General features: G+C 50.7%; 1 protein-coding gene across 6 annotated transcripts in view; it reads left to right on the top strand.

Moving 5' to 3' along the window:
* The window catches only part of ILDR2 (immunoglobulin like domain containing receptor 2), a 57,973-nt gene that overhangs the window by 1,041 nt on the left and 30,020 nt on the right, over window positions 1-26,912 (top strand). For 4 of the 6 annotated variants that reach the window (XM_064152256.1, XM_064152251.1, XM_064152254.1 and 1 more), the window contains exons 2-3: window positions 10,497-10,829; window positions 12,407-12,526. In XM_064152256.1, coding sequence (XP_064008326.1) covers window positions 10,497-10,829; window positions 12,407-12,526 — 453 coding nt within the window. Of the gene's footprint in view, window positions 1-820; window positions 870-1,101; window positions 1,274-10,496; window positions 10,830-12,406; window positions 12,527-26,912 lie in introns of those variants that run through there. The other 2 variants (XM_064152252.1, XM_064152253.1) reach the window with 2 other exon arrangements.

Consider the following 26,912-nt stretch of genomic DNA (forward strand, 5'->3'; position numbering starts at 1 on the left):
GGTCGAGCGTCCCCTCTAAGCAAGGAGGAGAGGAGAGCAGAGAGGCCTCTGCGGCGGGAAGAGGGCAGGGGGAAGAAGCTGAAAAGATGTTGGGCCTGAGAGCCGGACAGCGAGCAAAGGCGAGGGTAGGGATTACAGCTAAACAGGAGCGGCAGAGTGGCCGGGAATCGGAGAGAAAGAGGGAGCCCAGCTGTGTCAGCATCTGCCTCCTCTGAGCCGGTGCAAAATCCAGGCAGAGGCAGGAGTGGGAGGCTTTAGGAGCAGTCAGACTTAGCCAGGCAGGCTGGAATAAGGCTGAAAGAAGCAGCAGACCCACTTGGATGAAGTGGCATATATCTCCCCCCTTAACCAGTGTATCCCACAAAAAAGACCTCAGGCTCTTCCTGTTCAGATTTAGGAGTCACCAGCAGTGAATTCGGCTTTTAGTCCTAACACCTCTCTCCTCCCACCCACCCACCGCTTTCCTTGCTTTTTCACTCTGAGTCATCAGCACTGGTGCCTGCCTACTGCTCCCTTCCAGGCTTTCATGGCCTCAGCTGGGGCTCCATCAGCTCCCAGCTCATCCTCCCTCCTTGCCTTTTCCCGTACCTCCCTGCACTTGGCTGCTTCCAAACGTGTCCCACTTCACTGAGTTGGTGTGGAGTGCCAGTGCACCTGCAACTGCTAGCGCTGCTTTCCTGCTAGCCACGGTGGTGCGCTGAAAAGCAGCATCTAGGGACTGCTAAAGGAGTACAGGGTGTAGGTAAAGATGACACTGCGTTCCTTCCTCTTTTTGGAGAGCTTCATTACCTGGACAAGTCCGGCTAAATGAGGCCTTTAACGTCAAGGCGAAAAGATGGGCTGCTGGAACCTTTCTCACTGCATTAAAGGTAGTTGGTGATTACTGGTAGCGACTGCTGTTTGGAGCATGCAAGGGCTGTGCAGAGAGAGATACTGCTGCAGTAGGGAGACCTGGCAGTCTCCTCTAGTCGTGGGCTTTTGAGACAGGAGTGCCCTGCTGCTGTCGACCGCTGGCAGGCAAAGGCTTCCGGCAGGCAGCAGGTTAGCCGTAGCCGTGAGCCAGTGTGGAGGCAGCTGGTATCAGCTTGTTCTGCAGCCTCCCTTCCGCTGCGCTAGAGGAGGGGGTGCGCTCCTTTTTCGTGGCTAAGAGAACGCAAGTAAGCAAAGGTGTGTGTACGTGTGTGCACAGAAAAGGGAGAGAGGCTGGCAAACACGGATCCAAGATTTTCCTCTCCCCAGGGGCTGTGCAAAGGAATGAAAGGTCTGCATCAAGGTAAGGAGCCCTGATCCAGCCACAGTGGTACGCTCCAGTCTGGGAAAGAGAAGTGGGGGTTGGGAGGTAGAGGGGCCAGGGTAAGAGAGTGCGAGATGGGGAGGACGCAGGGAGACAAAAGGGAGTAAGAAAGAGAGACTCTCGCTCCCTTCTCTCCCCCACCCCGCGCTGCCTCCTCGAGGTGGGCTGAGAAATTTCTAATCAGCTCTCAGAGTTCCTTTCCTTCCAGCAATAATTCCTCTCTGTGCTTTGTTTGTCTTTAATTTCTGGCTCTGGCATTTATCTTTTGTTTGGTTATGTGCATTGTGACTTAACTGCACTTAAAAAACCCCCACCTCTGTGTGATGTACAGTGGCTTTTGGTTAGGCTTCTTTTCCTGCAGCCCTGCTCTCCCATATGCCTAAAGCTGCTGTTTCAGTAACAACAGCAAAAGGACGAAGAGCAGGTCATACTTTAATCCTTCCTGTGAAGTGAAACTGCTCAGGAAATGTGTGGGACTGTGTTCTTCGAGCTGTAGAAAAAGAAAGTACAGTTCCTCAAGTATCCTTAAGCCCCGTTGTAAAGCTGATTCTTCTAAACTACCAAGTGCAGCTTGATTCTGAAATGACTCCTTCCCTCATGGTTACCATTATTACTGATGCTGTAATTCCTAATGCATTTAAAGCTAGAGAGAAGTGTTGCACTGGAAGTTGCACTCCGCTTTTACCTACAGAAGAAGCAGAGCAAAGTTTTCATCCAGCTCGCCACTCGAGCTTACAGAGCTTACAGTTAGAAGTCTGCACATTACACTGTGATCTTCTCTCTCTGTTACATCATTTTTCACCACTGGTTTAGCAGTCGGTACCTGTTTGCTCTCCCTGTGCAGCAGAGCCATGGTAATGCAGTAGTACAGTACAAAGGAAGGCAGGTAGATGTACAGCCTCTGTTTCCCAAGCCATACTTTATCAGAGCAGGCAGAGGGGCATGCTGGAGCACAGTTGTTTCCTGACCAACTGAGCAGACGTCTTGGGAAGGAAGGGCAATGGATGGTTTCTTTCATCTGCCTTGATTTAAAGTATTCCTCTGACTTGCCTTGTCTGCTTGCACACAGCATAAGCATTGTGTGACTGCGAAGAAATCTCACGTTGTTCTTACTTTTTATTCCTGTGAGATCACCTTGAGTGGTTCTGGCACCAGTGGAAAAGCCAATGCCAGCCCAAGGATTGCTGTCTTGGGCTTCTGGTGGCCACCAGTTCCTTAGTGATAGTTCTGGGACTAACTCCTTAGATAGCAAGCAGGCTTGTAAACTGGGAGCCCTCTGAGAATTGTAGCAGCTCTCAGACAGGGTGGATTTGATCTGGTGACCAAAAGGAGGTAATTCCTCTGGAATGTTGTGACTGTGTGAAAGGGCCATGCTGTAGGAGTGTAAGGAGCACAGGTAAGCTGATGGAGAGAGGCCAGTGCCTAGAAAACTCATGGGACATCCAGAGCTCTTGTGGAAAGCCATTCTACAGTCCTTGCCATGTCAGAGCTTTGTACTCAGGTAGAGAAGTCAGGAGCTGGAGTGCCTGGGGGCCAGCATCACAGGGAATGGAGGATAGCGAGGAACAGCCCAACATGTCTTCTGGTCAGCTTCGAGAGTCTGGGCTGGGTCCTACATGGAGCGTTTCTGTAGCGAGACTCTGTGCTGTGAGTGCTGGGTGTGCAAGGCTGTGCCTTTCTCCAGCTGTTTTGCTTTTGCCTGTTTCCAGATGAAGCAGTTAGGGAGCTGAAACTCTTGGTTTTGGTATGGAGCTATAAAAACCAGTATTGTGCTTTCGCCTCAGATGCAGCTGACCTATTTAGACACTGGTTCTTACTGCCTAAAAAAGCTGACAATGGCCTCAGAGCTAAGAACACGAGTCTGATAGGAGTCAGAGCAAGACATCCAGTTAGTTTCCCATAAGCCACTCAGCACAGTCTGATGGTTTTGCTGATAAATTGCATTTATTTGATGCAGTCCAGCCTGAGTAGGCAAGAATTTGTAGAACACAGTCTCAGGGAGCCCACTATCTCTCCATTCCCCTGTTCACACATCTGTTTATCACCTCTGACTATCCGGGCTTGAAGCCCAGGTCTTGCACTTCTTGTTTCAGGCTTGATCCATGCTTGCAAATGTGGATGCTGTGACAGTGTGTCTGATCTGCTGGTCTTCAGCAGCAGGGGAAAGAACACTTTATTGGATGCATAGTAGCCAAGGCATGAAAAAGAAAGCTAGAGCACTCTTTTACCCTTTGCAAAGGGGTTACTTTGTCTGGGGAAGTGATATAAACTACCCTGGCAGCACTGTCTCTTACCAGTCAATATATGCCAAAGCCCTCTGCTGTAGCCTGGGAGTAATTTTTTCTGAGTTGCCTTCCATTCTCCTGTGTGCACAAGTGCCACTCCTGTCAATAAAGGTACATAAAAACTTGAGGATGTAATTTTTGCCATTTCATATCATCAGCTGCAGTGTCTCAGGCAAGTGGCAGCAGAAGCCAAATACCTGCAAAGAAAGAGAAGTGCATGGCATGCACAGGTGTAGAGACATGTGCTGATCTGAAGAATAGATTGTGCTGTCTTCTCTTGGGCTCACATCTCACATGCTAGAAGGAGACCTGTTACACTGAACTACAGTGTTTGGCTTTGACATTGCTTACAGGATCACAGAATTTCTTAGATTGGAAGAGAACTTCATCAAGCCTAATCATTAGTTTCACACTGGCAAGTCCTTGACTAAACCAAATCCCTCAGCACAACATCTAATCACTATTACAGGGGTTAGTGCTTCAGATCAACTTGATTCTAACTAGATGATCTTTAAATGCCTTCCAACCCAACTGCTCTGTGATTCTATTCATAAAGGCTGTGTAGTGAAGCTAAATCTTCCTGGGATCCATCTAGCCTCAGGGAGGTACAGGCTCCAGGGGGCAACCAAAAAGTGATTTATCACCTCTCAGTTGCCTTCTCTCTTCACTTGTAGAAGGCTCTTAGGAGGATGAGGCTCACAAGGCTCAAGTGCTCCCCTACAAATACCCCTTGTATAATCACTTCCTGGAATTTTCTGTAATCCCCACTGAAATGTGTTAGTGATAGTTTGTGTGGAAGGTTGATTGCACACTTTGAATGCACAATAATAATGAGGATAGTTTAGGAAAGTAATTGGAGCGAGGGGGTGTAGATATTGCAGAGGAGAACTAGACAGACCCCATGCAATTGTATTTCTGAAACCTGTTATTCTCTGGGAGTGGATATTAGGAAACATTTCTCTGCTGAAAGGGTGGTCAGGCATTGGAGTAGGTTGCCCAGGGAGGTGGTGGAATCACCATTACTGGATGTGGTCAAAACCCACGCAGACATGGCACTGCAGGATGTGGCACATTGGTCGTGGTGGTGTTAAGTCAGTGCTTGGACTTGATGTCATCTTAGAGGTCTTTTCCAGCCACAGCGATGTTATGATGCTGTGAGTGTATCTGTGCACAGGCACAGGCATGCCAGACCATGGATCCCTTTTGTTTGTAAGAATATCTGTGCTTTTAAGGTGCATGTGACCAATGTTTGCAGACCTCTTTCTATAGATGGAGGAGAACAAGGAGGAAGGAAAGCACAAGTGTCACATAGTGCCGAAACCCTCAGCAGGTGGATTTTCCTGGTGCAAGCTCAGATGTGAATGTCACAGTGGACAGGTTGCTTCGCTGGAGTGCTGGAATTCCATTGCCATGATGATTTTGAAATCAGGGCTAATCTTGCTTGTCTGCATTAGTCAAAACACAGCAGAGCACAATCAAGTCTCTTTTTTAGGCTTACTTGTATTAAACTAGACAAAGAACTACCACGGTGCTGTCACGAAGCTTGTCAGCCTTTTCCACATCTTTCACTCTTTTCTGCTCTGCTGGACAAACAGCCCAGAGTTCTGTCCTGGGATGCATCTGAGGCTTTTTTTGTTTAATCTTGGCTAGTCTCTTGAAGGTTTTTGAGGTCAGCAGTGTCTTCTTGAAGTTGAGGAAATCCTGAGCAGCCCTCTCTAATTAGCGTGCACAGAGGTAACTGGATTGTCTTCAGGCAGCGGAACATCCTGTTGGCCTTCTGATGGACACTGTTACAGCAGTGGTGTGAGCCCATTCTGATCATTTTTTTTCTGGCAGAGGAAATAGCAGGTGTATAATTTCCCAGCTCAGCCATATATAATTGTATGTGATGTGCCTTAAATAGGTCTAGAGGTTTCACTGCTCCGGTCTCTCAGTCTGAGGCACTGTGTTGCTCTTAAGTGCTATTTCTGGAAAGGATCATAGACTCATAGAATGGTTTAGGCTGGAAGGGACCTCAAGGATCATCCAGGTCCAACCCCCTGCCATAGGCAGGGACACCTCCCACTAGAACAGGCTGCCCAAGGCCTCGTCCAACCTGACCTTGAACACCTCCAGGGAGGGAGCAGCCACAACCTCCCTGAGCAACCTATGCCGGTGTCTCACCACCCTCACTGCAAAGAACTTCTTCCTAACATCTAGTTTGAATCTCCCCTCTGCCAGTTCAAATCCATTCCCCCTTGTCCTGGCATTACAAGACCCTGTTAATAGTCCCTCCACAGCCTTCCTGTAAGTCCCCTTCAGATACTGGAAGGCCACTCCAAGGTCTCCTCAAAGCCTTCTCCTCTCCAGGCTGCACAGCCCCAACTCTCTCAGCCTGGCCTCAGAGCAGAGCTGCTGCAGCCCTCTCAGCATCTTGGTGGCCTCCTCTGGACTGGCTCCAACACTTCCATGTCCTGCTTGTGCTGGGGGCTGCAGAACTGCACCCAGGAGTGCAGGTGGGGTCTGAGGAGAGCAGAGCCAAAGGGCAGAATCCCTTCCCTTGCCCTGCTGCCCACACTGCTCTTGCTGCAGCCCAGCACAGGGTTGTGTCTGGGCTGCACTCCCACTGCAGGCTCCCGTGGAGCTTTGCATCACCCCAGACCCCCAGGGCCTGTTCCTCAGGGCTGCTCTCAGACATTCCCCACTCAGCCTGGAGCTGTGCTTGGGATTGCACCCACCCAGGTGCGGGACCTTACCCTTGGCCTTGTTGAATGTGCTGAGGTTGGCCTGGGCACACCTCTGCAGCCTGGCCAGCTCCCTCTGGATGCATCCCTGCCCTCTAACAAGTCGACTGTGCCACACATCTGCAGACTTGCTCAATTCCTCTGTCCAGATCACTAAAGGTTCCTAAAATCTCACTTTCTCCCTGGGATAGGACAAGGAGCAATGGGTGCAAATAGCAGCAAAAGAGGTTCCTCCTCAGCACAAGGGGGAACTTCTTTACCGTAAGGGTCCCAGAGCCCTGGCACAGGCTGCCCATAAAGGCTGTGGAGTCTCCTTCTCTGGAGCCTTTCAAGGCCTATCTGGATGTGTTCCTCTGTGACCTGTGTTAATATTGTCCTGCTCTGGCAGGGGGGTTGGACTGGATGATCTCCTTCCAGCCCCTGACATCCTGTGAGCCTCTGATCCTGTGATCCTGTGAAAATAATACTTCAAAAGTTACTAAAGAGCTTGGTTGGGATATAGAAGATGCCAGATGATTTACAGCCCATCTGCAAAATGCTTTTGGGTAGAAAAAGGATTCCTGTGTTTTCCCCAAAGCTGCTTTTCTTGATGCAGACATTCACATGGGGGTTGGGTGGGGGAAGTTAGTCAGATGAGGACTTGCTGAAGTGCAGCTAATCATTGATTAAAGCAGTGCCTGGCCTGCCAAACTCATTAATCTCATTAAGAGGGCAGGAGGGCTGTGGTGCATGGCTGGCGGCAAGCACTGCGTTTGCTAAGCAGTGTACTTCGTTCGGAAGGGAGAGAGTGAAGTGCTCCCTGGGCCACTGTTTTAGCCCCACAGCCGCAGGAACGTGATGAGTCACTTGATCAGTTTGTGCCACATGCTGGCTGTGGCCGTGGGCTGCCCGGGGTCAGGCACAGGGTTGCCAGATGCACCCCTGGCCTGCAGCCGTTTGTTTCTCGAGGTATTCCTCATGCCTCTGGCGTTCAGGTGCGACTCGGGAGTCTTTGGAGGGAATAAAAGAGTGCTACCCCTTGGTTCAGCCTGAGAGGCAAGTGTTGATCTTCTCAGTGCTGCATGCCCCCCACCTTTCTGCCCCTCCAGTCCCGGGAGCAGCCCTGGCAGAGAGCTCCCAGCTGGCACTTCTTGAATTCCCTTTCTGCCTCTGCCTCGGGGTCGTGGAGGAGCTGCCTCATGCCTCGGCCTCTCTGGTGGGAGCATCTCCTTGGGAGTCCTGCTGTGATTTTGCTCCTCTGGGGGACAGCCACATGTCAGCATTTACCTTTGGATCTAGGCTCTTCTGGCAAAACTGATGACCTTGCCTGTGTAAGAACTGGCTGGAGGGCTAGGCCCGGGGAGTGGTGGTGAATGGTGCCACATCCAGCTGGCAGCTGCCACCAGTGCTGTGCCCCAGGGATTGGTGCTGGACACAGTCCTCTTCACTATCTTTATTGAGTATCTGGAGCAGGGGATTGAGTCCAGCATCAGTGAGTTTGCAGATGACACCAAGCTAGGAGCAGGTGTGGAGCTGTTGGAGGGTAGGAGAGCCCTGCAGAGGGACCTGGCCAGGCTGGATGGGTGGGCAGAGGCCAATGGGAGGAGACTGAACAAGGCCAAGTGCAGGGTTCTACACTTTGGCCACAACAACCCCAAGCAGTGCTACAGGCTGGGGCCAGAGTGGCTGAGAGCAGCCAGGCAGAGAGGGAAGTGGGGGTGCTGGGAGAGAGGAGCTGAAGAGGAGGCAGCAGTGCCCAGGTGGGCAGCAGAGCCAATGGCATCCTGGGCTGGCTCAGGAGCAGTGTGGGCAGCAGGACAAGGGAGGTTCTTGTGTCCCTGTGCTCAGCACTGCTCAGGCCACAGCTTGAGTGCTGTGTCCAGTTCTGGGCTCCTCAATTCAAGAGAGATGCTGAGGTGCTGGAAGATGTTTGGAGAAGGGCAGCAAGGCTGGGGAGGGGCCTGGAGCAGAGCCCTGTGAGGAGAGGCTGAGGGAGCTGGGGGGGTGCAGCCTGCAGAAGGGGAGGCTCAGGGTCTGGTTGATTGGCTAGGGCTGGGTGCTAGGTTGGGCTGGATGAGCCTGGAGGTCTCTTCCCACCTGGTTGAAACTCTGAGTCTCTGATTCCCATGTGGCACAAGTGCAATGTCCATCATGTCCTGCATTCATCCTCTGCCTGCTGGAGCATTCCTGTGCAAGTGCCATAGTACCCTCGTGCACTGCAGGCTTTCACACAGCAGTCCCCAGGATCAAATCCTGTCAAGATCAGTAGCTCTGTTAGCATCTGTGGCTGCCTTTCCTTTCTGAAATATGCCTCCCCCTAGGTTCTGTCCATATTTTTCATCCCCTGACTGGTATTTAGAGACTCCATTGAGAGTCACAGTTTGGGCATAGGTAACTTGCTGAAATGCCTGTTCAGTGGTGGTCCAGCCTCTTCACTTTCCTTTGGCTCTGACTGCTGGTTGCAAGATCTCTGCTTAGTTTTGCTTTCCAGGTGTGCAGCTGCCTCCAACTTGACCTTGTCCCTTTATGCCTGTGGTTGTCATGCTGTTGCTGCATTTATTGCTCTCCATCTGCTTAACGTTCCAGTGCTTTAGCCTGTGCCTTTCCCCCCACCCTCATCCTCAAGATATCTCCTGTCATTGCACTGTCTTTTGCCAGCTTCCATCTCCTTTCCATCTCTAGTTCCTGAGCAGGTGGTTTGTTTTTTCTGACTCCATTTCCTCTCATCTCTGCACTATTTCTTCATCGCCTGCAGCCTGGCTCCAGCCCTTTGAAACTTTTGTCACCTCCTTCAGTTGCTTCCTGCTTCCACGATTGTCATCCTGCTTGTCCTTCTGCTTCCTATACCCTGATGCTTTATCTGCACTTTGCCTGCTTTGTTACTTCCTGGCATCTGCTCTTCCATCCTATTGCTTTCCAACATAGGAAGCCTTACTTTGTCCTCAGCCTTTCATTCCTTCCCAGAGTTCCCTTTAGTCCACCAGTTGCTCCTGATGCTATCTTCTGTTTTGTTTTCTCTTGAGTGTTTCTTTGCCTTCTTCTCCACGATGTGCTGCTCTGGTCTGTGGGGTGTGTGGTAATGGGGTGTAATTAACGTCTCCCATGCTGACATTTGTTTCTCTTACAAACCCACTGTCCACTGCCAGGCCCTTCTGCTCCTCAGCTGCAGAGTGTGCCCCTGGTTACAAACTTAATTCCTTGCTTCTGGGCTGGCTGTGTTCCTCCACAGGCTGGCACATCCCTGCATGGGAAAGTGTCAGCATGTGTTTCCAGCGTTGTGTAAGTGCTCTCTGTCGTTGCTGCCTGCAGCGCCAGAGGGAGGGGAGCTATGAAGGGCATGTGTGTGAGGTTTCAGCCATGCTGCTTCAGATAGATGGAGCACCTCACTCTCCTGAGAGCTCTCTGATGACATTGCTCACTGCCTCTCTGCTTCTCCCTAAGCTCTACAAGGACGTGGTAGCTGTCTCATGCATCTTCTCTGAGCTCTTAATGTGTCATCTCCAAGATACAGGTCTGCTGTCAGCTGGTAGATAAACATTGTGTGTAGAGATCCATCTCCTCTCTGGGAATGTGAAGAACTTAAGTGTTTAGGCCCTTTTTCTCCACACTTCCCACACAGAGCAGTTTCTCTCAGTGCTGCATGCCAGCCCTGGCAGGAGCTCCACAATTTGGATCTGCTCTTTCATGCGTCTCTAGAGTTAGGCAGAGCAGTCAGCACTGCCTTGGGCACTGGTGTGCTATGGGCTGGGCCAGGTGCTGTGTGCTACCCAACTTTCCGAGCAGAGGTGCCTGGATTGGGAGGGAGGATGACTTTTTTGGTATTGGGATTCTTTTTGGACTTGAGATCTGTCCCCTTGTCTGACCTGATGTAGAAGTGGACTATAGCCACCCCTAAATACCTCTTCTTTGTCTGTGAACCTGCCACAGAAGCTGTGACTTGTCATACCGTTGGGCTGGAGTACTTAAGGGTACTATGTTTGAACCATCAGCCCCCAGCATGCTGCATTTGTCTTTGTGGCTGTAGGCTGTGAAAACAGCAAAATTCTGCTGCTGGCATCTGTGCTTCCATACACTGGGGAGTGTTGCACTCTAGCCCCCGAAAGAGACATGCAGTTGAATTTGGTGTGTGCAGAGAGAATGATGCTGGAATGAAATGCAGTATCTTCCACTTCCAGCAATGGTGAGGCATATGACACTCATGTTTTTGTCTTTCAGCTGAGGTGGAAGGGTTGCAAGTCACCGTGCCTGAGAAGAAGAAGGTGGCAATGTTGTTTCAGCCTGCTCTGCTTCGCTGCCATTTCTCTACTTCTTCCACCCAGCCAGCTGTGGTGCAGTGGAGGTTTAAGTCTTACTGCCAAGACCGGATGGGAGAAGCTTTGGGTATGGTGACTTCTGGTTTACAAACAATGAGCAAGAGAAACCTGGACTGGGATCCCTACTTGGACTGCGTGGACAGCAGGAGGACAGTCCGTGTCGTGGCTTCCAAACAAGGATCAGCCATCACCATAGGGGACTTCTATAAGGAAAGGGATATCAGCATTGTCCACGGTAACTCTCTTGGCCAGTGATCATTGGTGGGGGTTGGAATGGACCCTTAGCAGCTTGGCATACTGCAGGCTCTCAGTAATTGTTCAGTTAACTCCCTCAGGAAATGCTGCTGGAAGGGAGCTGCTGGGTATCGGATGTTTAGGATTCATGCCCTAGACCCAAAGGCACTTCCCTCTGCCCAGATCCATGCAGCTCTCCAATCCTGATACAGCATTCTTTTCCCTTGGATGAAATGGGAGGATTTTCCCCCTGCCTTCTGCATATTGCTCTGTCTGTAGGTTTTCATGAAGAAAGGGATGCCAGCAAGGTGAAAGCAGTCCCTGTAGGCTGGACTTTTCTTCATTACAGCCTCTGCTGGTTTTTGTCATGGTTCCAAAATAGTAAACTTGTCCTGCATCTCATGTTTGCTCTGCTCTGGGGGTTCACCAGCTTACTTTGTCATGAACCTAAGCCCTCAGAAAAGCCTTGGGCACTGTGAAGGGCAGAGATTCCCATGGGGTGCAGTCCAGATGCGTGGAGATGAGGGTTGGCAGAGTTCTTAAACATCTGGTGTGGAAGCCTGTGTGAGAAACCTTGTCCCTCAAAAGTGCAAGGCTTCTGCTTGACTCAGGAAACCACCTCACCAGCAGTGGAGGCCCTTTGGTGAGGAAAGCATGTGACCAGCCTCAGCAAAGGGGAGCACTCTCTCCTGTAGCCATGTCACCTATCTGATGCTTGAGTGAAGCGCTGTAGATGAGACGCTGTCTAAGCCCTTCTTACACAGCATGGATACTGTTGGGACCCCAGGCTTTAGGTCACAGAATGGCTTAGGTTGGAAGGGACCTCAAGGATCAGCCAGGTTCAACCCCCTGCCATAGGCAGGAGCAGCCCCCACTAGAACAGGCTACCCAAGGCCTCGTCCAACCTGACCTTGAACACCTCCAGGGAGGGAGCAGCCACAACCTCCCTGAGCAACCTGTGCCAGTGTCTCACCACTCTCGCTGCAAAGGACCCTTTCTTAACATCTAGTTTCAATCTCCCCTCTGCCACTTCAAACCCATTCCCCCTTGTCCTGTCATTACCAGACCTTGTCAGTAGTTCCTCCCCAGCCTTCTTGTAGCCCCCTTCAGATACTGGAAGGCCACTCCAAGGTCTCCTTGAAGCCTTCTCCAAGCTGCAGAGCCCCAACTCTTGTAGCCTGTCCTTATAGCAGAGCTGCTGCAGCCCTCTGAGCATCTTGGTGGCTTCCTCTGGACTGGCTCCAACAGTTCCATGTCCTGCTTCTGCTGGGGGCTTCAGAACTGCCCCCAGGACTGCAGGTGGGGTCGGAGAAGGAAGGACAGAGAGTGGCATTAGTTACCTCCTGGCACTTGCAGAGTGAGCTGCCTCTGTGGCATTAACCTGCCTTCCCACGTAAAGCCACAGAGTCCTGAGCCTGTTGGTTTTGCCTGGGTGCTGTGATACTCTGGATAAGTTTACCCCTCTTCTTCCCAGGGAGAAATGGATTTGGGACTGAGAGATGGATGCAATTCCTTCAATGCTTCACTCCTCCTGTGGGTGTTAAAGGGAAAGCCTGATGTTTCCTTTTTGCCTCTTAGATGCAGATCTTCAGATTGGGAAGTTGATGTGGGGAGACAGTGGGCTCTATTACTGCCTTATTATCACACCAGATGATGTGGAGGGCAAGAATGAAGAATCGGTGGAGCTGCTTGTGCTTGGTAAGCCTCCTTGTCACATTCCTTTCTCAGCATAGAGCCGATACATCTTTCCTTCTGCTCTCTTGCTCTCTCTACACTTTTGTGCACCATATTACTATGGCTGTCAGATCTGTGTAAAACAGTCCCCTCAGTACCTTCACCACTGCCTTGCACCTTGTGCAGTCATTCACACCTAGGCAAAGTGGGTGGCAAATGCTACGAAACCAGAATAGTCATGTTTGCACCCACCCCACTCACACATTGCACAGTCATAAATGACTGCAGAAAATGCAGGGCTGTGGCAAGTCAGAACCCTTGTTTCTTAAGGCATGAACCCATGAAATTGCAGCACTTGAGACAGTCTTCTAAAAATAGACACCCAGAAGATATCAAATCATATGCCTTTTGCAGTCTTCTCTCACTGCCTTTGTATCCCTGAGAGGGTTTCAAGAAGCACTGTGTTTGATCTGCTTGAGTGTGGCAGTTTGGGAGGTTCTTCCATCTGGCTGACTGCACTCTTCCACTGAAAGGTGCAGTTTCACAGTGACCCTAGTCAGGTCTGAGCTCATGCTGCCACTGCAGGGGCTTGTTCTCTCGGCAGTAGGTGCTTGGCTGTGCTTCTGCTTAACTCCTTGAGCAGTACTGTCAGCAGGGTCAGTTTCTTTCCTGTTTGCAAAGTTAGCTTTTGGTAATGGCTTCCACAGTCCAACTCACTGTAAAGGTCAAGAAGTCACCCACCCCAGCTAGTGGAGAAAGCAGGGGCATTTTTTGACCCTGCCTTGGGCTAGCTCTAGTGTTTCACTGTTACAATGCCCCAAGAGAAGGTGGTGAGTTTTCCCCACCTAACCTTAAGAGCTGCTGATGCCAGTGCTTGCCTGTCAGCCTGCTTGGATGGTTTGTGAGTCTGCAGATTCTGTCCATCCTGTGAAGGCAATGTTAAAAAGCTAGGGTCTGTAGTGTGAAGGTGATTTGTGAGGCATGTGAAAGAACGTGTCTGTCAAGTGTCCTGCTAGCTGGGGTCAGAGTTTAATTGGGATTTATGTTTGGTCCTGTAGTTGTCATCACAGAGCAAACCAGGTCGAATGCTTGATCGAATATAACACCACCATCAGCTCCTGTCACTCCTTCAGGAGTCAGTCAGGCAGTGGACAACTGGAGAATGTGTTCCTCCAGAAGACAGTGTCGTAGCCCTGTCTAAACGCACAGTGTGACCATGTATCATACATTGCCTTTAACAGGCACAAGACCGACGTGTTCTGCCGAGGTTATCTCTGCTGGGTGGCAGCTGTAGCTGTCATGTAGCCCTTCCAAAGGACCTGTCTGTGATTCTGTGGTTATGGCTTGCTGAATTTAGTCCCTTTTTCACCTTCCTGTTCAGGATATGATGTCTTCCTCTTGTATGTGTCTATGACTCTGCTCAGTCACCAGTGACAAAACAGTGCCATGGTAACAGGACGAATCTATTTTTCAGTGTGTGCAGAAGACTATATGTGAGGAGAAAACAAAGAAATAGCCTCCTCTGAAGCTGGATTGATGATGTCCCCAGCCCCAGTTCATTGTGGTTGTGCTCTGCAGATACACCTAGCTTGGCCTGCATTACCTTGACCACATCTGCTTTTCTGTCTACCACAGCCTGTGGATCTGACCTTGCACTTTGTAGAGCACTCTGCTAAGTTTGGCAGCAGCATGAAAGCATTCTTGTCGTGGGCATGCTTTGTTCTGCCTCATGCTGTTCAAAGCAGCTTGTGTGTATTTCTTTTCCTAGGTAGCATGAAGGCAGCATTCCAGCTTTTGGAGCAGTTCCATGCTACCTACCCATTTTCCTTCCTCTCTTGCTTTCTTTCTGCCTTTCTGCTCCCCTTCTTTTAATTTTCTTTCCCTTTTCCCATAGATGGAATCAGCCAGCAGTGAAAATACCACTTCTTAATATTCTATCATCCTGCATTCAGACAGGTATAGATTAGAGCAGTTCCACTCAGGAAAGACATGGGGTAAAAGGGTTTTGTTTATTGTTTTGTTGTTTGCTGCTCTTTGGGTGGAACCTGAACTTCCCGTTAGTGGAGTGGGAGCAGTGGAAGGATTGTGTCTGTGAGAGACACTGTGATTGCCAAAGCACATTACAGGCTCACAGGATGTGAGGGGTTGGAAGGGACCCAAGGAGATCATCGAGTCCAACCCTCCTGCCAGAGCAGGACAATCCTATCTAACACAGATCACAGAGGAACACATCCAGACAGGCCTTGAAAGGCTCCATAGAAGGAGACTCCACAACCTCTCTGGGCAGCCTGTGCCAGTGCTCTGGGACCCTTACAGTAAAGTTCCCCCTTTTGTTGAGGTGGAACCTCTTTTGCTGCAACTTACATCATCTCCTTTTCCACATCCCCTAATTCCTACCCACAAGCTTTCAACCTGTTCTGCCCCCTGCCTTGGGCAGAACTCAGCGCATTTCAGTTGCTCTCGCACATAGAGGGCAACTCCCCCACCTCGTCTTGCTGGTCTGTCCTTCCTGAACAGTACAAAGCCATGCAGGACAACATTCCAGTCGTGGGAGCTGTCCCACCATGTCTCAGTGATGGCAATTATATCATGGTCATTCGGCCTGACACAGATCTCCAGCTCCTCCTGCTCATTCCCCATGCTCTGTGCATTGGTGTATAAGCATTTCAGGGAGGGAGTCAGTCCATTAGCTTCCACTCCTGCTGTGTCACCATTCCCAGCCCCTTCTGTGGCCCCCAACCTAGCAGTAAGCTCTGCATGTGCTGATTCCTCATTGCTTGATCCCCATGGTCCATCTCTGCAAGATTTAAAGAGTTCTTGTGTGTCCCCAGGGTGCTGCAGGGTAACAGGCTGAAGGCTCCTGTTAGCCTCCCTCCCTGTTATGCCTCTCTTGCCTCTTCTCCAGCACACAACTCACTGTTACCTACCTCCCCTGAGCCACCAGTGGAGCTGACACATGGCCCCACAGTTGTCTCAGGCTTGCTTGTAGTAAGCCTGGCTTCCACCCTCCCCCCCTTCCAACCTAGTTTAAAGCATGATTAATGATCCCAGCCAACCCCTGTGATAGAAACCTTCTTCCACTTGGAGAGAGGTGCACCCCTTCTGCTGCCAGCAGACCTGGTGTCATATGGGGGGACCCAATGTCAAAGAAGCTGTTAGCTCTCTGCTTAACAGTGGACTTTCAAATACAATTTAGATTGCTAATTTTGTGGTTGTTGCATGATTTAAGGATAGGTTAGATTTTGAACAGAGCAGAGGTTCCAGCCACTCATGTTATCAGTAGGGGAAGACAGGAAAATCAAACCAGAAAAGGAAATAGAAGTTTCACATTAATGCCAAGCTGTTGAGTCGTGTCACCTGGATGTGTTGTGTTGACACACAAAGCAGATGGACAAGTCTAGGTAGCATCAGAGAACCCTGTGTGCTCTCTTCATTTTAAGCCTGTCTCAGAAAACATGATTGTAGAATCATAGAATGGCTCAGGTTGGAAGGGACCTCGGAGATCATCTTACCCCAACCTCCCCAGCACAGGCAGGGATGCCTCTCATGCTTCTCAACTAGAATTGGCTGCTAGTCTGGCTTTGAGCACCCCAGCGAGCACACAGCCACTGGGCAGTCTATTCCAGGGTCTCGTGCTGAAGAACTTCTTCCTAAGCTTCAGTCTAACCCTGCTCTGCCTCGGCTTCAACCATTCCACCTTGTTCTGTCTCCAGACACCCTCATGAAAAGTGCCTCTGCAGCCTTCCTGTAGGATCCCCTCAGCTACTGAAAGGCAGCTCTAAGGTCCCTCTGGAGTCTTCTCTTCTCCAAGCTGAACAACTCCAGCTCCCTCAACCTGTTCTCACAGCAGAGGTGTTCCAGCCCTTGGATCATCCTTGTGGCCCTCCTCCGGACTCGCTCCAACAGCTCTGTGTCCTTACGATGGAGACACTAGAACTGGACACAGTATTCAAAGTGCTCAAAGGGATCTCACAAGAGCAGTGTAAAGGGGAAGAATTACCTCTCTGACCTCCTGGACACACTCTTCTTGATGCGGTCCAGGATACAATTTGCCTTTCAGGCTGCATGAGCACACTGCCAGCTCATAGAATCTTAGAATCATAGAATCAAGCAGGTTGGAAAAGACCTCCAAGCTCAGCCAGGCCGACCTAGCACCCAGCCCTGGCCAATCAACCAGACCATGGCACTAAGTGCCCCAGCCAGGCTTGGCTTCAACACCTCCAGGGACAGCGACTCCACCACCTCCCTGGGCAGCCCATTCCAATGCCAATCACTCTCTCTGCCAAAAACTTCCTCCTAACATCCAGCCTAGTCTTCCACTGCACATGTTGAGCAGCTGCCTATCAATTAATACACTCAAGTCTCTTTCTTTAGTGCTACTCTTAGCCCACACTGCACCCAGCCTGTATTTGTGCCTGGGACTGGCCTAACCCAGATGCAGGACCTTGCGCTTTGACTTGTTGAACCTCATGCAGTTGTCACTGACCCATTGCTTAAGCCTGTCAAGATCCTTCTGGATGACATCCCTTCTTCAAGTGAGTCCACTGCACCACACAGCCTGCTCTCCTCAGCAAACTTGCTGAGGGTGCACTCAGTGCCACTGGATAAGCATTTATTTATTTCCATAAGTATAAGCATTTATTTTTATACATAAAATAATTTATTTATATCCATTAGTGCTCAGCATGTACCTGGTGCTAAGCATGTGCTTAATGCTGAAAAGACCATTGAGTAACAGCCTCTGCTTAATCAGGGAGTTTAACCCTCCCTAGCGCAGGGGAGAGGGGTAGGAATGTCTGTGTCTCAGAAACTTAGGGGACTGGCTGAGAGTGAACTTCCTGTAGAGTAAGGGAAGAACTTACAGTAAAAAAGTGCCAGGCTTGTTTAGCCTGCAGAGGAGGCTCAGGGCTGACCTCATTGCTGTCTACAACCACCTGGAGGGCAGCTGTAGCCAGGTGGGGTTGGGCTCTGCTGCCAGGCAAGCAGCAACAGAACAAGGGAACACAGTCTAGAGTGGTGCCAGGAGAGGTCTAGGCTGGATGTCAGGAGGAAGTTGTCAGAGAGAGTGATTGGCATTGGAATGGGCTGCCCAGGGAGGTGGTGGAGTGGCTGTGGCTGGAGGTGTTGAAGCCAAGCCTGGCTGGGGCACTTACTGCCATGGTCTGGTTGCTTGGCCAGGGCTGGGTGCTAGGTTGGTCTTGGTGAGCTTGGAGGTCTCTCCCAACTTGGTTGATTCTCTGATTCACTGATCTATAATTTATTCATGTAAAATTAGCTGCCAAACCACGTGGAGAGAGACACAGGCGATGGATGTCTAACAAAGCACATGGATCACTAACCAGAATGATGATCTTGGACCTCTCTTCCAACCTGGTTGATTCTATGATTCTGTGAGTCTGTTACACTTTTATTTGTATTTTGGTGGCATTGGCATCTCCAGACGAGGCCAGGCATGCTGGAAACCATATGAACTTTGCTTCTACTGCAGCAAGACTAGGCTAGTACAGTTCCACAAGAGGAGTCAAGTAACACTCTGCCCTCCTGTGTGTTACCAGAGATGTAGTGCCCTTTGTTGACATCACAATCCATTTGCACCAGTACTTTCTATGTTTTCATTTTCTTCAGAACCAGTGTATTGAATCCAAGAGGCTGAATGCTGAATTTAAGTCCACATTTATGGCAGCTAGGTATCCTGCTTCTCAAAACAGAGGCTGCTATTAAATTGTTATTTGTAGCCTTTGTGCACTACTTTTTAGATGAGAATGTCAGTGGCCTTCAGTAAAGTCACTCAGTGCAGCCTTAGCTGAAGAGAGCTGCAGGTGTGTGTAGCAGTGCAGTGGATGCAGGGCCCCCAGAGTAACCTTCAAATCAGACGTACGGAGAAGTGGCAGTGGATACTGCACCCCAGCTTCGTGTGACCCAGCTCACACGAGGAAGCAGTCTAGCTTCATTGCATGAGACTGCATGCAACCCAGTAAGCCTTTCTGAGAGTGAGAATTTACTAATGAAGTGCAGGGTCCTGTGAAAGCAGTGCTATTGCTGCCTGCCCCAGCTGGTACAGCCTAGAGTGGTGGCTGTAGTTAGAGCTAGGCACAGCTGGCTGCCTTGAAGTGCCTAGCTCTGTGCAAGTGCAGCAGTGTTTGCATTTCAAGACTCCTCATAGCTTAGACATGCTTCACGAAACAGTGGATTCATTCCCAAGGATGTGTCAAGTTGCTGGAAGAGGCAGGAAAGCGATCCACTAATCCCAGCTGTTGGTGTGAGGCTTTGGTTAGTGATCCACGTGCTTTGTTAGACAGCTATTGTCTGCCTCTTTCCACGCTGTTTGGCAGCTAATATTACGTGAATAAATTATAGATTAGTGAAGCAGAGAACCAAACAGGTTGGAAAAGACCTCCAAGATCGTCCAGTCCAACCTAGCACCCAGCCCTGGCCAATCAACTGGACCATGGCACTAAGTGCCTCAGCCAGGCTTGGCTTCAACACTTCCAGGGTCAGTGCCTCCACCACCTCCCTGGGCAGCCCATTCCAATGCCAATCACTCTCTCTGCCAACAACTTCCTCCTAACATGCAGCCTAGACCTCCCCTGGCACAACTTGAGACTGTGTAGCTGGTTGCCTGGCAGAAGAGACCAACCCTACCTGGCTACAACCTCCCCTCTGGGAGTTATAGAGAGCAATGAGGTCTGCCCTGAGCCTCCTGATTCTATAATGACTCTTGTAGAAGCTTTGGCTTCTGCTGTTGTGCTTTATATAAAAACAATTATCACTTGAAGGCTTTGTTAATTTCCAAAGTCAGCTCTCACTTAACCCTGGCAAACTGGTATCTTAGGTAGTTTATATAACCAGCCAATATTGCTATAGGCTAAACCCAAACTTTGTCAAGTCTGGCACTCCTAGGTAGGGAATAATGCAGCTACGTATCCATACAGCATACTTCAGAGTAATTAATGTACTAATAGAGACATGCCTTGGCTTTCAGAGAGGATAAATCTCTGGTGGGATGTGTGTGTGTGTGGTGTGCAATGCTATTAAGACACTTTCTTACTCAGCATAGTGACTCATAGCTGGTATAAATGCAGTCAGGTTTGGAGTCTCTCGTGTGCCAGAAGAGGCTGTGTTATACAAGTTGATGTGAATTTTGGAGACAGAGAAGCACTTGGCAAAGTTTTCCCTTGCAAGAAGATGGTTTTAGTGTTTTGCTCTGTTGTGCTGAAAAGCTGCCAGTAGCATCTGAGGCAGTACTTGGTCCCAGCAGTTGGCAGAGATGTCAGTGCTGCTGGCCACGTGTTAGCAATGAGGGCCAGACCTCAGCCGGGGAGTGTCTGTAAGCAGCTTCATGGCAAGGGCTCTCCAGCCTCGAGCTGTGCCTTGGTGGCCAAAGGTGGCTAGTGCCAGCAGGTGGAGGAAGTGATCGGCGCAGGAGCCCTCCACTCAAAGATCCAGGAAAGGCATTAAGGCCGAAGAGCTGCTGATGTCCTCCCACCTCCAGAGCGCTTGTCCTGTCCTTGCTGGGCACAGCCGTTGCCCTGTCTTGCACTAGTGTGCTGCTGCCTTTGTAATCTAGGGCCAATCCCCTCATCCTAGCCCAGCCTTCTCCTAGTTATTTATTTCACACCGTTTGGAAGTGTTACTTGTTGCCGAGGTTTTTTGCCCCTCTTTTCCTCCTTGCTTGCCAGCGACAGCCACACGCTGCTCACAAAGGAGCGGGCATGATTAAAAGACCTCTGTTACTAAGGTAGCTATGGCAACAGCCTCCTTGGAGGTCTTTGCTGCCTGTTAAAACTTTGATCTCTAAGAAGGGCTGCTGCTGTTTCTTTCCCCAATTGAAGAGAAGGATAGGAAGAAAGGATAAAGTTTACTCTGGGCAGGGGGAGCATGGAGAAACTCACTGCAGAGCTATGGTCTCCCAATAAATCTCACAGCAGCTTCTGTGAAGAAGTTTCTGATTTACAAGGGCCATGCTTCCTCTTCTGTGCTTTCCAGCCTCCCCTCAGAGCAGTGTCTTGTGCCAGGGGCCTTTTGACATGGCACAACTTGGCAAAGTTTTCTGCTGCTGAGGAAGAAAGTTCCCTCTGTAGCTTCTGTCTCCTGTGGTCCCACTGGTGCAGGTGGATGGGAGGCTGAGGAGGCAGCACTCAACAGGAGCCCAGTTAAACAATTATTCCCACATTTAACCCATATTTCTCACACTTGGGCTATTGCCAGCATTTACTGCATGCCTGTGTTTACCCAGCTGCCATCTTCCTGGGTGCACTTCTGCCTGCTTTATTCAAGCCATCATTTCTTTGCAGCTTTACTGCTTACCCTCATTATTTTTGTGTCTCTTCTCTGCAGACTCTCTGCTAATTGTCTGCCTTGACTCCAGGTCCTCCCTGATGTGCTGCTGTTGGTTCCCTCACTACATCACTTGCCTACCTCCTGTGTATTAGCTTCTGTCCTTGCCTACCTCTTCTGTATCTTTGCATGTTCTGGAGCTGCTCTGCACCCCCTTAGAGCTTTTCCTCTCCCACCCTCTTCCACTGTGTGTGCCAGTTCATACTGGGGTCTCACAGGTTCTGTCACACTGGCTGGGGCCTGGGATATGCAAGATCCCCAGTGGGAGGCCACTGTGGACAGGCAAAACCTCCCAGCAGCTTGGTGAAAATGTGTCCCAGAAGTGTGCTGCAATGAGGACATGCTCCTCTCTCCAGCAGAGCTCTCCAGAACAGCCCTGGTAAATGGGGCCATTTTCTGTTCCTCCTGTCCCTCAGGAGTGTCTGCTGGGGTTCAGTGGTGAGACCTGCAGAGAGGAGATGTAACCCTTGTAGGTGCAGGCCCAGAACTGTGACTTGGCTGCTGTGCCTAGCCGTGTCTTGGCGTGCCCGCAGCCCTGTCTCGGGTGGGCAGAGCTGGTGCAGAGGTGGCATACTCGGATGCTCTTTCAGCAGGACACTTTACTAGGTTGTTTCCTGCTCACCAGTTGCAGTCTAGCCCCCAAGCCCTCTGCCTTGGGAAAGGAAGGAAAAACAAAAGGAGAGGAGGAAAAAAGGAAAAAGAAAAAAAGGAAAAGGTGCAGGAGAGAAGTGAATCGAGGTTAATGCCCATGGGAGGAGCAGCCCGGGCACAGAGAGTCTGGGTGGTGCTGGCCACAGCTGCTGTGGCCTCCTCCTGGCTGGCACTTAAGCCAGGCTCCAAAAAGAGACCTTGCTTACTGAAACCCTGCCTTCTGGCACAGCTCTGGGCACTGTGTGAGCCAAAGTGGTGCCTGCCATCTTGGGCTCCCCTCTGCCCGGGACGGGCTGTGGCCTCCCCAGGCCAGGGTTGCACAGGGCAGGCAGGTGGGAGCCAGTGGTGGCCCTTGTGTCCCTGCCCTGCCTCTGCACAGCTTGGCTGCCTGGCTGGTGGGCTGGGAGCCTTTGCTCCACTTGTTGCTGGCCACGCAGGAGGGAAGTTGCCTTCAGTGAGAGGCAGTGGTAGGGAGCCTCATGTTGCCATGGCAACTGCGGGGCCACCGTTGCGGCCAGCAGCCTCCCCCTGTTGTCTTCACTGAGAAGTGAATTAATTAGTCCCAGGACTGGGGGAGGGGAGAGCTGTGGTGCCTTGAAAGCTGCTGGGGGCACAGCAGTCCAGAGGTGGGCTTTGTGCTTGCTGGCTGTCCGGTGGGCTGGTCAAGGCAGCAGAGTTCAGGCTGAGCTGTGGTGGGGGTCGCCGCTGCCATGCACCCTCCCAGGTGCCATGGATTCCCTAAGTGCTCGCACTGGGCAGTGCAAGCTGGGCTGGCATCCGCGGGACCCATGCACCTCAGCAGAGTGAGTGAGGCTGCAGGAGTGGGAACTACTTGGCTGCTCAGAGGCAGAGCAGGGGAACTACGCTGATTAACTTTTAGCGAGTTGCCAGGTTCTCAATCACTGGCATTTTGGAGAGGTTTTTCTTCCCCCTTGAACATATGGTTCCTCCTGGGAATCAGGAGGCACTGTGAGACCCAGCACTAGTAGGGACCAAGGCTCTTTGGGTAGGTTAAAAATAAAGCAGGCTCTGAATCTGGACTCCTGAGATGGGTCTTCTGCTCTTTCTGGTTGTGTCCTTTAACATGTCCAGAGAAGGGCAACAAAGCTGGGGAGGGGCCTGGAGCAGAGCCCTGTGAGGAGAGGCTGAGGGAGCTGGGGGTGTGCAGCCTGCAGAAGAGAAGGCTCAGGGCAGAGCTCATTGCTGTCTGCAGCTGCCTGAAGGGAGGCTGTAGCCAGGTGGGGTTGGGCTCTTCTGCCAGGCAAGCAGCAAGAGTATGAGGGGACACAGCTTCAAGCTGTGCCAGGGCAGGTCTAGGCTGGATGTTAGGAGGAAGTTGTTGGCAGAGAGAGTGATTGGCATTGGAATGGGCTGCCCAGGGAGGTGGTGGAGTGGCTGTGGCTGGAGGTGTTGAAGCCAAGCCTGGCTGGGGCACTTAGTGCCATGGTCCAGTTGCTTGGCCAGGGCTGGATGCTAGGTTGGACTGGCTGAGCTTGGAGGTCTCTTCCAACCTGGTTGGTTCATGATTCTTTATTTCTGGCACTAGCAATCTCAGCCCTAAACTAGCTGTATACCTCCAGCTGTTTGTCCATTGGTGTCTGTTCTCAGGCTATGGCTGCACATGAGCTCGTGTGAAGGCACCACTGGGAGGCAAGCTGTGTGCCTGCATCTGCCCATGTGTTCTGTGTGCTCTGGAGTGTTCAAGAAAAGAGTGGATGAGGCACTAGTTGATTGGACAGGCCTGAGTGATAGATTGGACTGGATGATCTTGGAGGTCTCTTCCAACCTGGTTGATTCTATGGCTCTGACACTATGGCTCTATGACTCTATGATGCACACAGAGGCCTATGCAACAACTGTGTATTCTGTGTGTGTACTGAGAAAATAAGGGATATATTCAATGTGTACATGGACTGTAATGCAGATCTTGCATACTGTGACACAAGGCATACATTTGGCACGTGTGGCTGGAGCCCACTTGTGGCACCCAGGACTTAATCCACACGTGCTGTATACGTACCTATATTATGTTGTCAGTGTGATGGTTTGGGAGTTACCTGCCCCTCCCCCCACTCTTATGAAATCACCCAGACTAGACCCAGCCGGCTGGGGGTTAAGGAATGAAGCTTTATATTCACAGCTTAGCACAAGAGACAAGCAGAGAGTTGCAATAGTCACAGCTAGAGACAGAAATAGACAAGTTAAAGGTAATACAGAAACACAACAGCCCTGCCAGAAACCAGAGTGCCCAGGAGGGGCTCCCAACCACCCTTCCACCTTCCACTCCTCTACCTTATCCCAGAGTTTGCCTTATGTACATGGTGAGGTTGGAGGTGGAGGATCAGCAAGGGAGGGTTAGAAGCAGAAGGATTAGTTGGGTTACAGAGAGCAGCAGAAGCCCAGGGAGAAAACACAGACACTGACTGACAGATAGAGACTCTGCCTTAGCTATGTTTGTGTCCTTGTTTTTATCCATCTCAGCAAGCCTATGAGTGCAGCAGACATCACCACTGTTTCCTTTTCACAGCCCATACTCTAATTTTTCTCATTAAGATATTCCTGTTAGCCTCAAACTAGCACAGTCAGAAAGCACACGTGAGGACTTTTCTCATAACAAGGTAGCCCTGAGGAGTTTGGACAACTGATCCTTTCAGGAAATAGCAAAGAAAGTCACGAACCTCTTTCTGCATGTAGATGAAAACGTTGCAGTAGACTGATGGCAAGAGTCCTCCTTCAAAGTAGTAAAGTATCTGAAGGATCAGCATTGTATCTTTTGCTAAGCCTCCAGGAGCACTGCGTCATAATGGCATTACTGTGAGTGCTAGACAGCTTCAGTGAGTTGCAACTGGTTGCAATACACTGCCAACATTCAGAGTATGTTTATTATGGCTTCACCAGGCATCCATGAGGCTTTTTGATCTCTAGAGCACCTCCGCTGAAGCACTGAGAAAAGATGGACAGTGCAGTGGGACTTTGATGCTAACACTTCAAGGACAGATTAGAAGCTAAGGAACTTGGCATCCAGTTCATCATTGTGTCTGAGTGCTGCTTAGAGTAATAAAATCAGCCAGGTTGAAGAGACCTCCAAGCTCAGCCAGTCCAACCTAGCACCCAGCCCTGGCCAATCAACCAGACCATGGCACTAAGTGCCCCAGCCAGGATTGGCTTCAACACCTCCAGGGACGGTGACTCCACCACTTCCCTGGGCAGCCCATTCCAATGCCAATCACTCTCTCTCGCAAGAACTCCTTCCTAACATCCAGCCTAGACCTCCCGTGGCACAGCTTGAGACTCTGTCCCCTTGTTCTGTTGGTGGCTGCCTGGCAGAAGAGACCAACCCCACCTGGCTACAGCCTCCCTTCAGGTAGTTGTAGACAGCAATGAGCTCTGCCCTGAGCCTCCTCTTCTGCAGGCTGCACACCCCCAGCTCCCTCAGCCTCTCCTCACAGAGCTCTGCTCCAGGCCCCTCACCAGTCTCATTGCCCTTCCCTGGACACCTTCCAGCACCTCAACATCTCTCTGTAATGGAGGAGCCCAGAACTGGACACAGCACTCCAGGTGTGGCCTGAGCAGTGCTGAGCACAGGGGCACAAGAACCTCCCTTGTCCTGCTGCCCACACTGCTCCTGAGCCAGCCCAGGATGCCATTGGCTCTGCTGCCAACCTGGGCACTGCTGCCTCATCTTCAGCTACTCTCTACCAGCTCCCCCAGGTCCTAGCCACTCTGTCCCCAGCCTGTAGTGCTGCTTGGGGTTGTTGTGGCCAAAGTGTAGAACCCTGCACTTGGCCTTGTTCAGTCTCCTCCCATTGGCCTCTGTCCACCCATCCAGCCTGGCCAGGTCCCTCTGCAGGGCTCTCCTACCCTCCAACAGCTGCACACCTGCTCCTATCTTGGTGTCATCTGCAAACTTACTGATGCTGGACTCAATCCCCTGCTCCAGATCATCAGTAAAGACATTGAACAGGATCTGAAGGACCTGAAGGCTGTGTCGGGAGGTTAATGGTAGCTTTCTACCACTTTTGCACTGGCTTTCCCATAGGTGTTTCATTATAATTCATAGAGTATGTCTCTCTTCAGAGTGCAGCTATCCTATATTATGCTTGTCTTTAAAAGATCTAGCATGGTCCTGGTGCTATATGAAGAGTGCAGAGCACAGCTGTGCAGAGCTGCTCTGTGACACACCAGTATGTGTGGCCTATAGCCGAGCACTGTGTGTTGGAAATACCCCTGACACTGAGTGCCAAAGCAAGTAAGCACCAAGCTGCCTGTGGGATTGGATTTGGTTTGTATTCATTGTATTACAAGAGGCACGTGGAGGAGCTGGAGCGTGTCCAGAGCAGGGCCAGGAGGATGCTAAGAGGCCTGCAGCAGCTCTGCTGTGAGCACAGACTGAAAGAGTTGGGGCTGTGCAGGCTGGAGAAGAGGAGGCTCCCAGGTAGATGCACAGGCTCTAGACTTTATCTTGCCCCAAGTACAATATCCTGGACACCATATCCTAGCAACTGTCTCTAAGGCAAAGCTGGTGAACTTTTAACTATAAATTGAATGAATTTGAAACTATGAACTATGAGTTTTGACTATGAACCTCTGCTATAAGGACAGATTGAAAGAGTTGGGGCTGTTCAGTCTGGAGAAGAGGAGGCTCCCAGGTGACCTTCTTGTGGCTACAAAAAATCTGGGGAGGGACTTTTTAGGTTGTCAGGGAGTGACAGGACTGGGGGGAATGGAGCAAAGCTGGAGGTGGGGAGAGTCAGGCTGCATGTGAGGTGGAAGCTGTTCAGCATGAGAGTGGTGAGAACCTGGAATGTGTTGCTGTCATCGTCTGGGTGTTCCCACCCCTCCCCACTTTGGAAATCACCCAGACTAGACTCAGCAGCTCTGGAAATTAAATGAAGCTTATATTTACAGCTGGCACAATAGACAAGCAGATAGTTACAGTATATACAGCTATAGACAGGAATAGACAAGGGAAAAGGTAATACAGAAACACAACAGCCCTCCCAGACACCTGAGTCCCCAGGAGGGGCTCCCAACCACCCCTTCACCTTCCCCCTACCCCTCTCAACTTTACCCCAGTGCCAAGGAAGAATGGAGGTTTGGCCAGGGGGTTAGGAAGCAAAGTGGATTAGTCAGAGAGACGGCAGAGAAATGGAGGATGAGGTTAGAGAGAGATGCAGCTCGGAGCTCCCCAGCATGAGAAGTGACTTTAGCTATGTTTGGATTCTTCTTCTTGTATCTCTCAGCAAGCCTATGAGTGAAGTAGACATCAGCCTTGTTTCCCTTTCACAGCCTGTAATCTAGTTCTTCTCACCAGAACATTCTAGCCTGCTTCAAACTAGCAGAGTTGCCCAGGGAGGTGTTTGAGGCCCCATGGCTGGAGGTGTTTGAGGCCAGGCTGGCTGAGGCTGTGTACAGCCTGCTC

The sequence above is a fragment of the Pogoniulus pusillus genome, chromosome 12, assembly GCF_015220805.1.
Source record: "Pogoniulus pusillus isolate bPogPus1 chromosome 12, bPogPus1.pri, whole genome shotgun sequence".
Taxonomy (NCBI): domain Eukaryota; kingdom Metazoa; phylum Chordata; class Aves; order Piciformes; family Lybiidae; genus Pogoniulus; species Pogoniulus pusillus.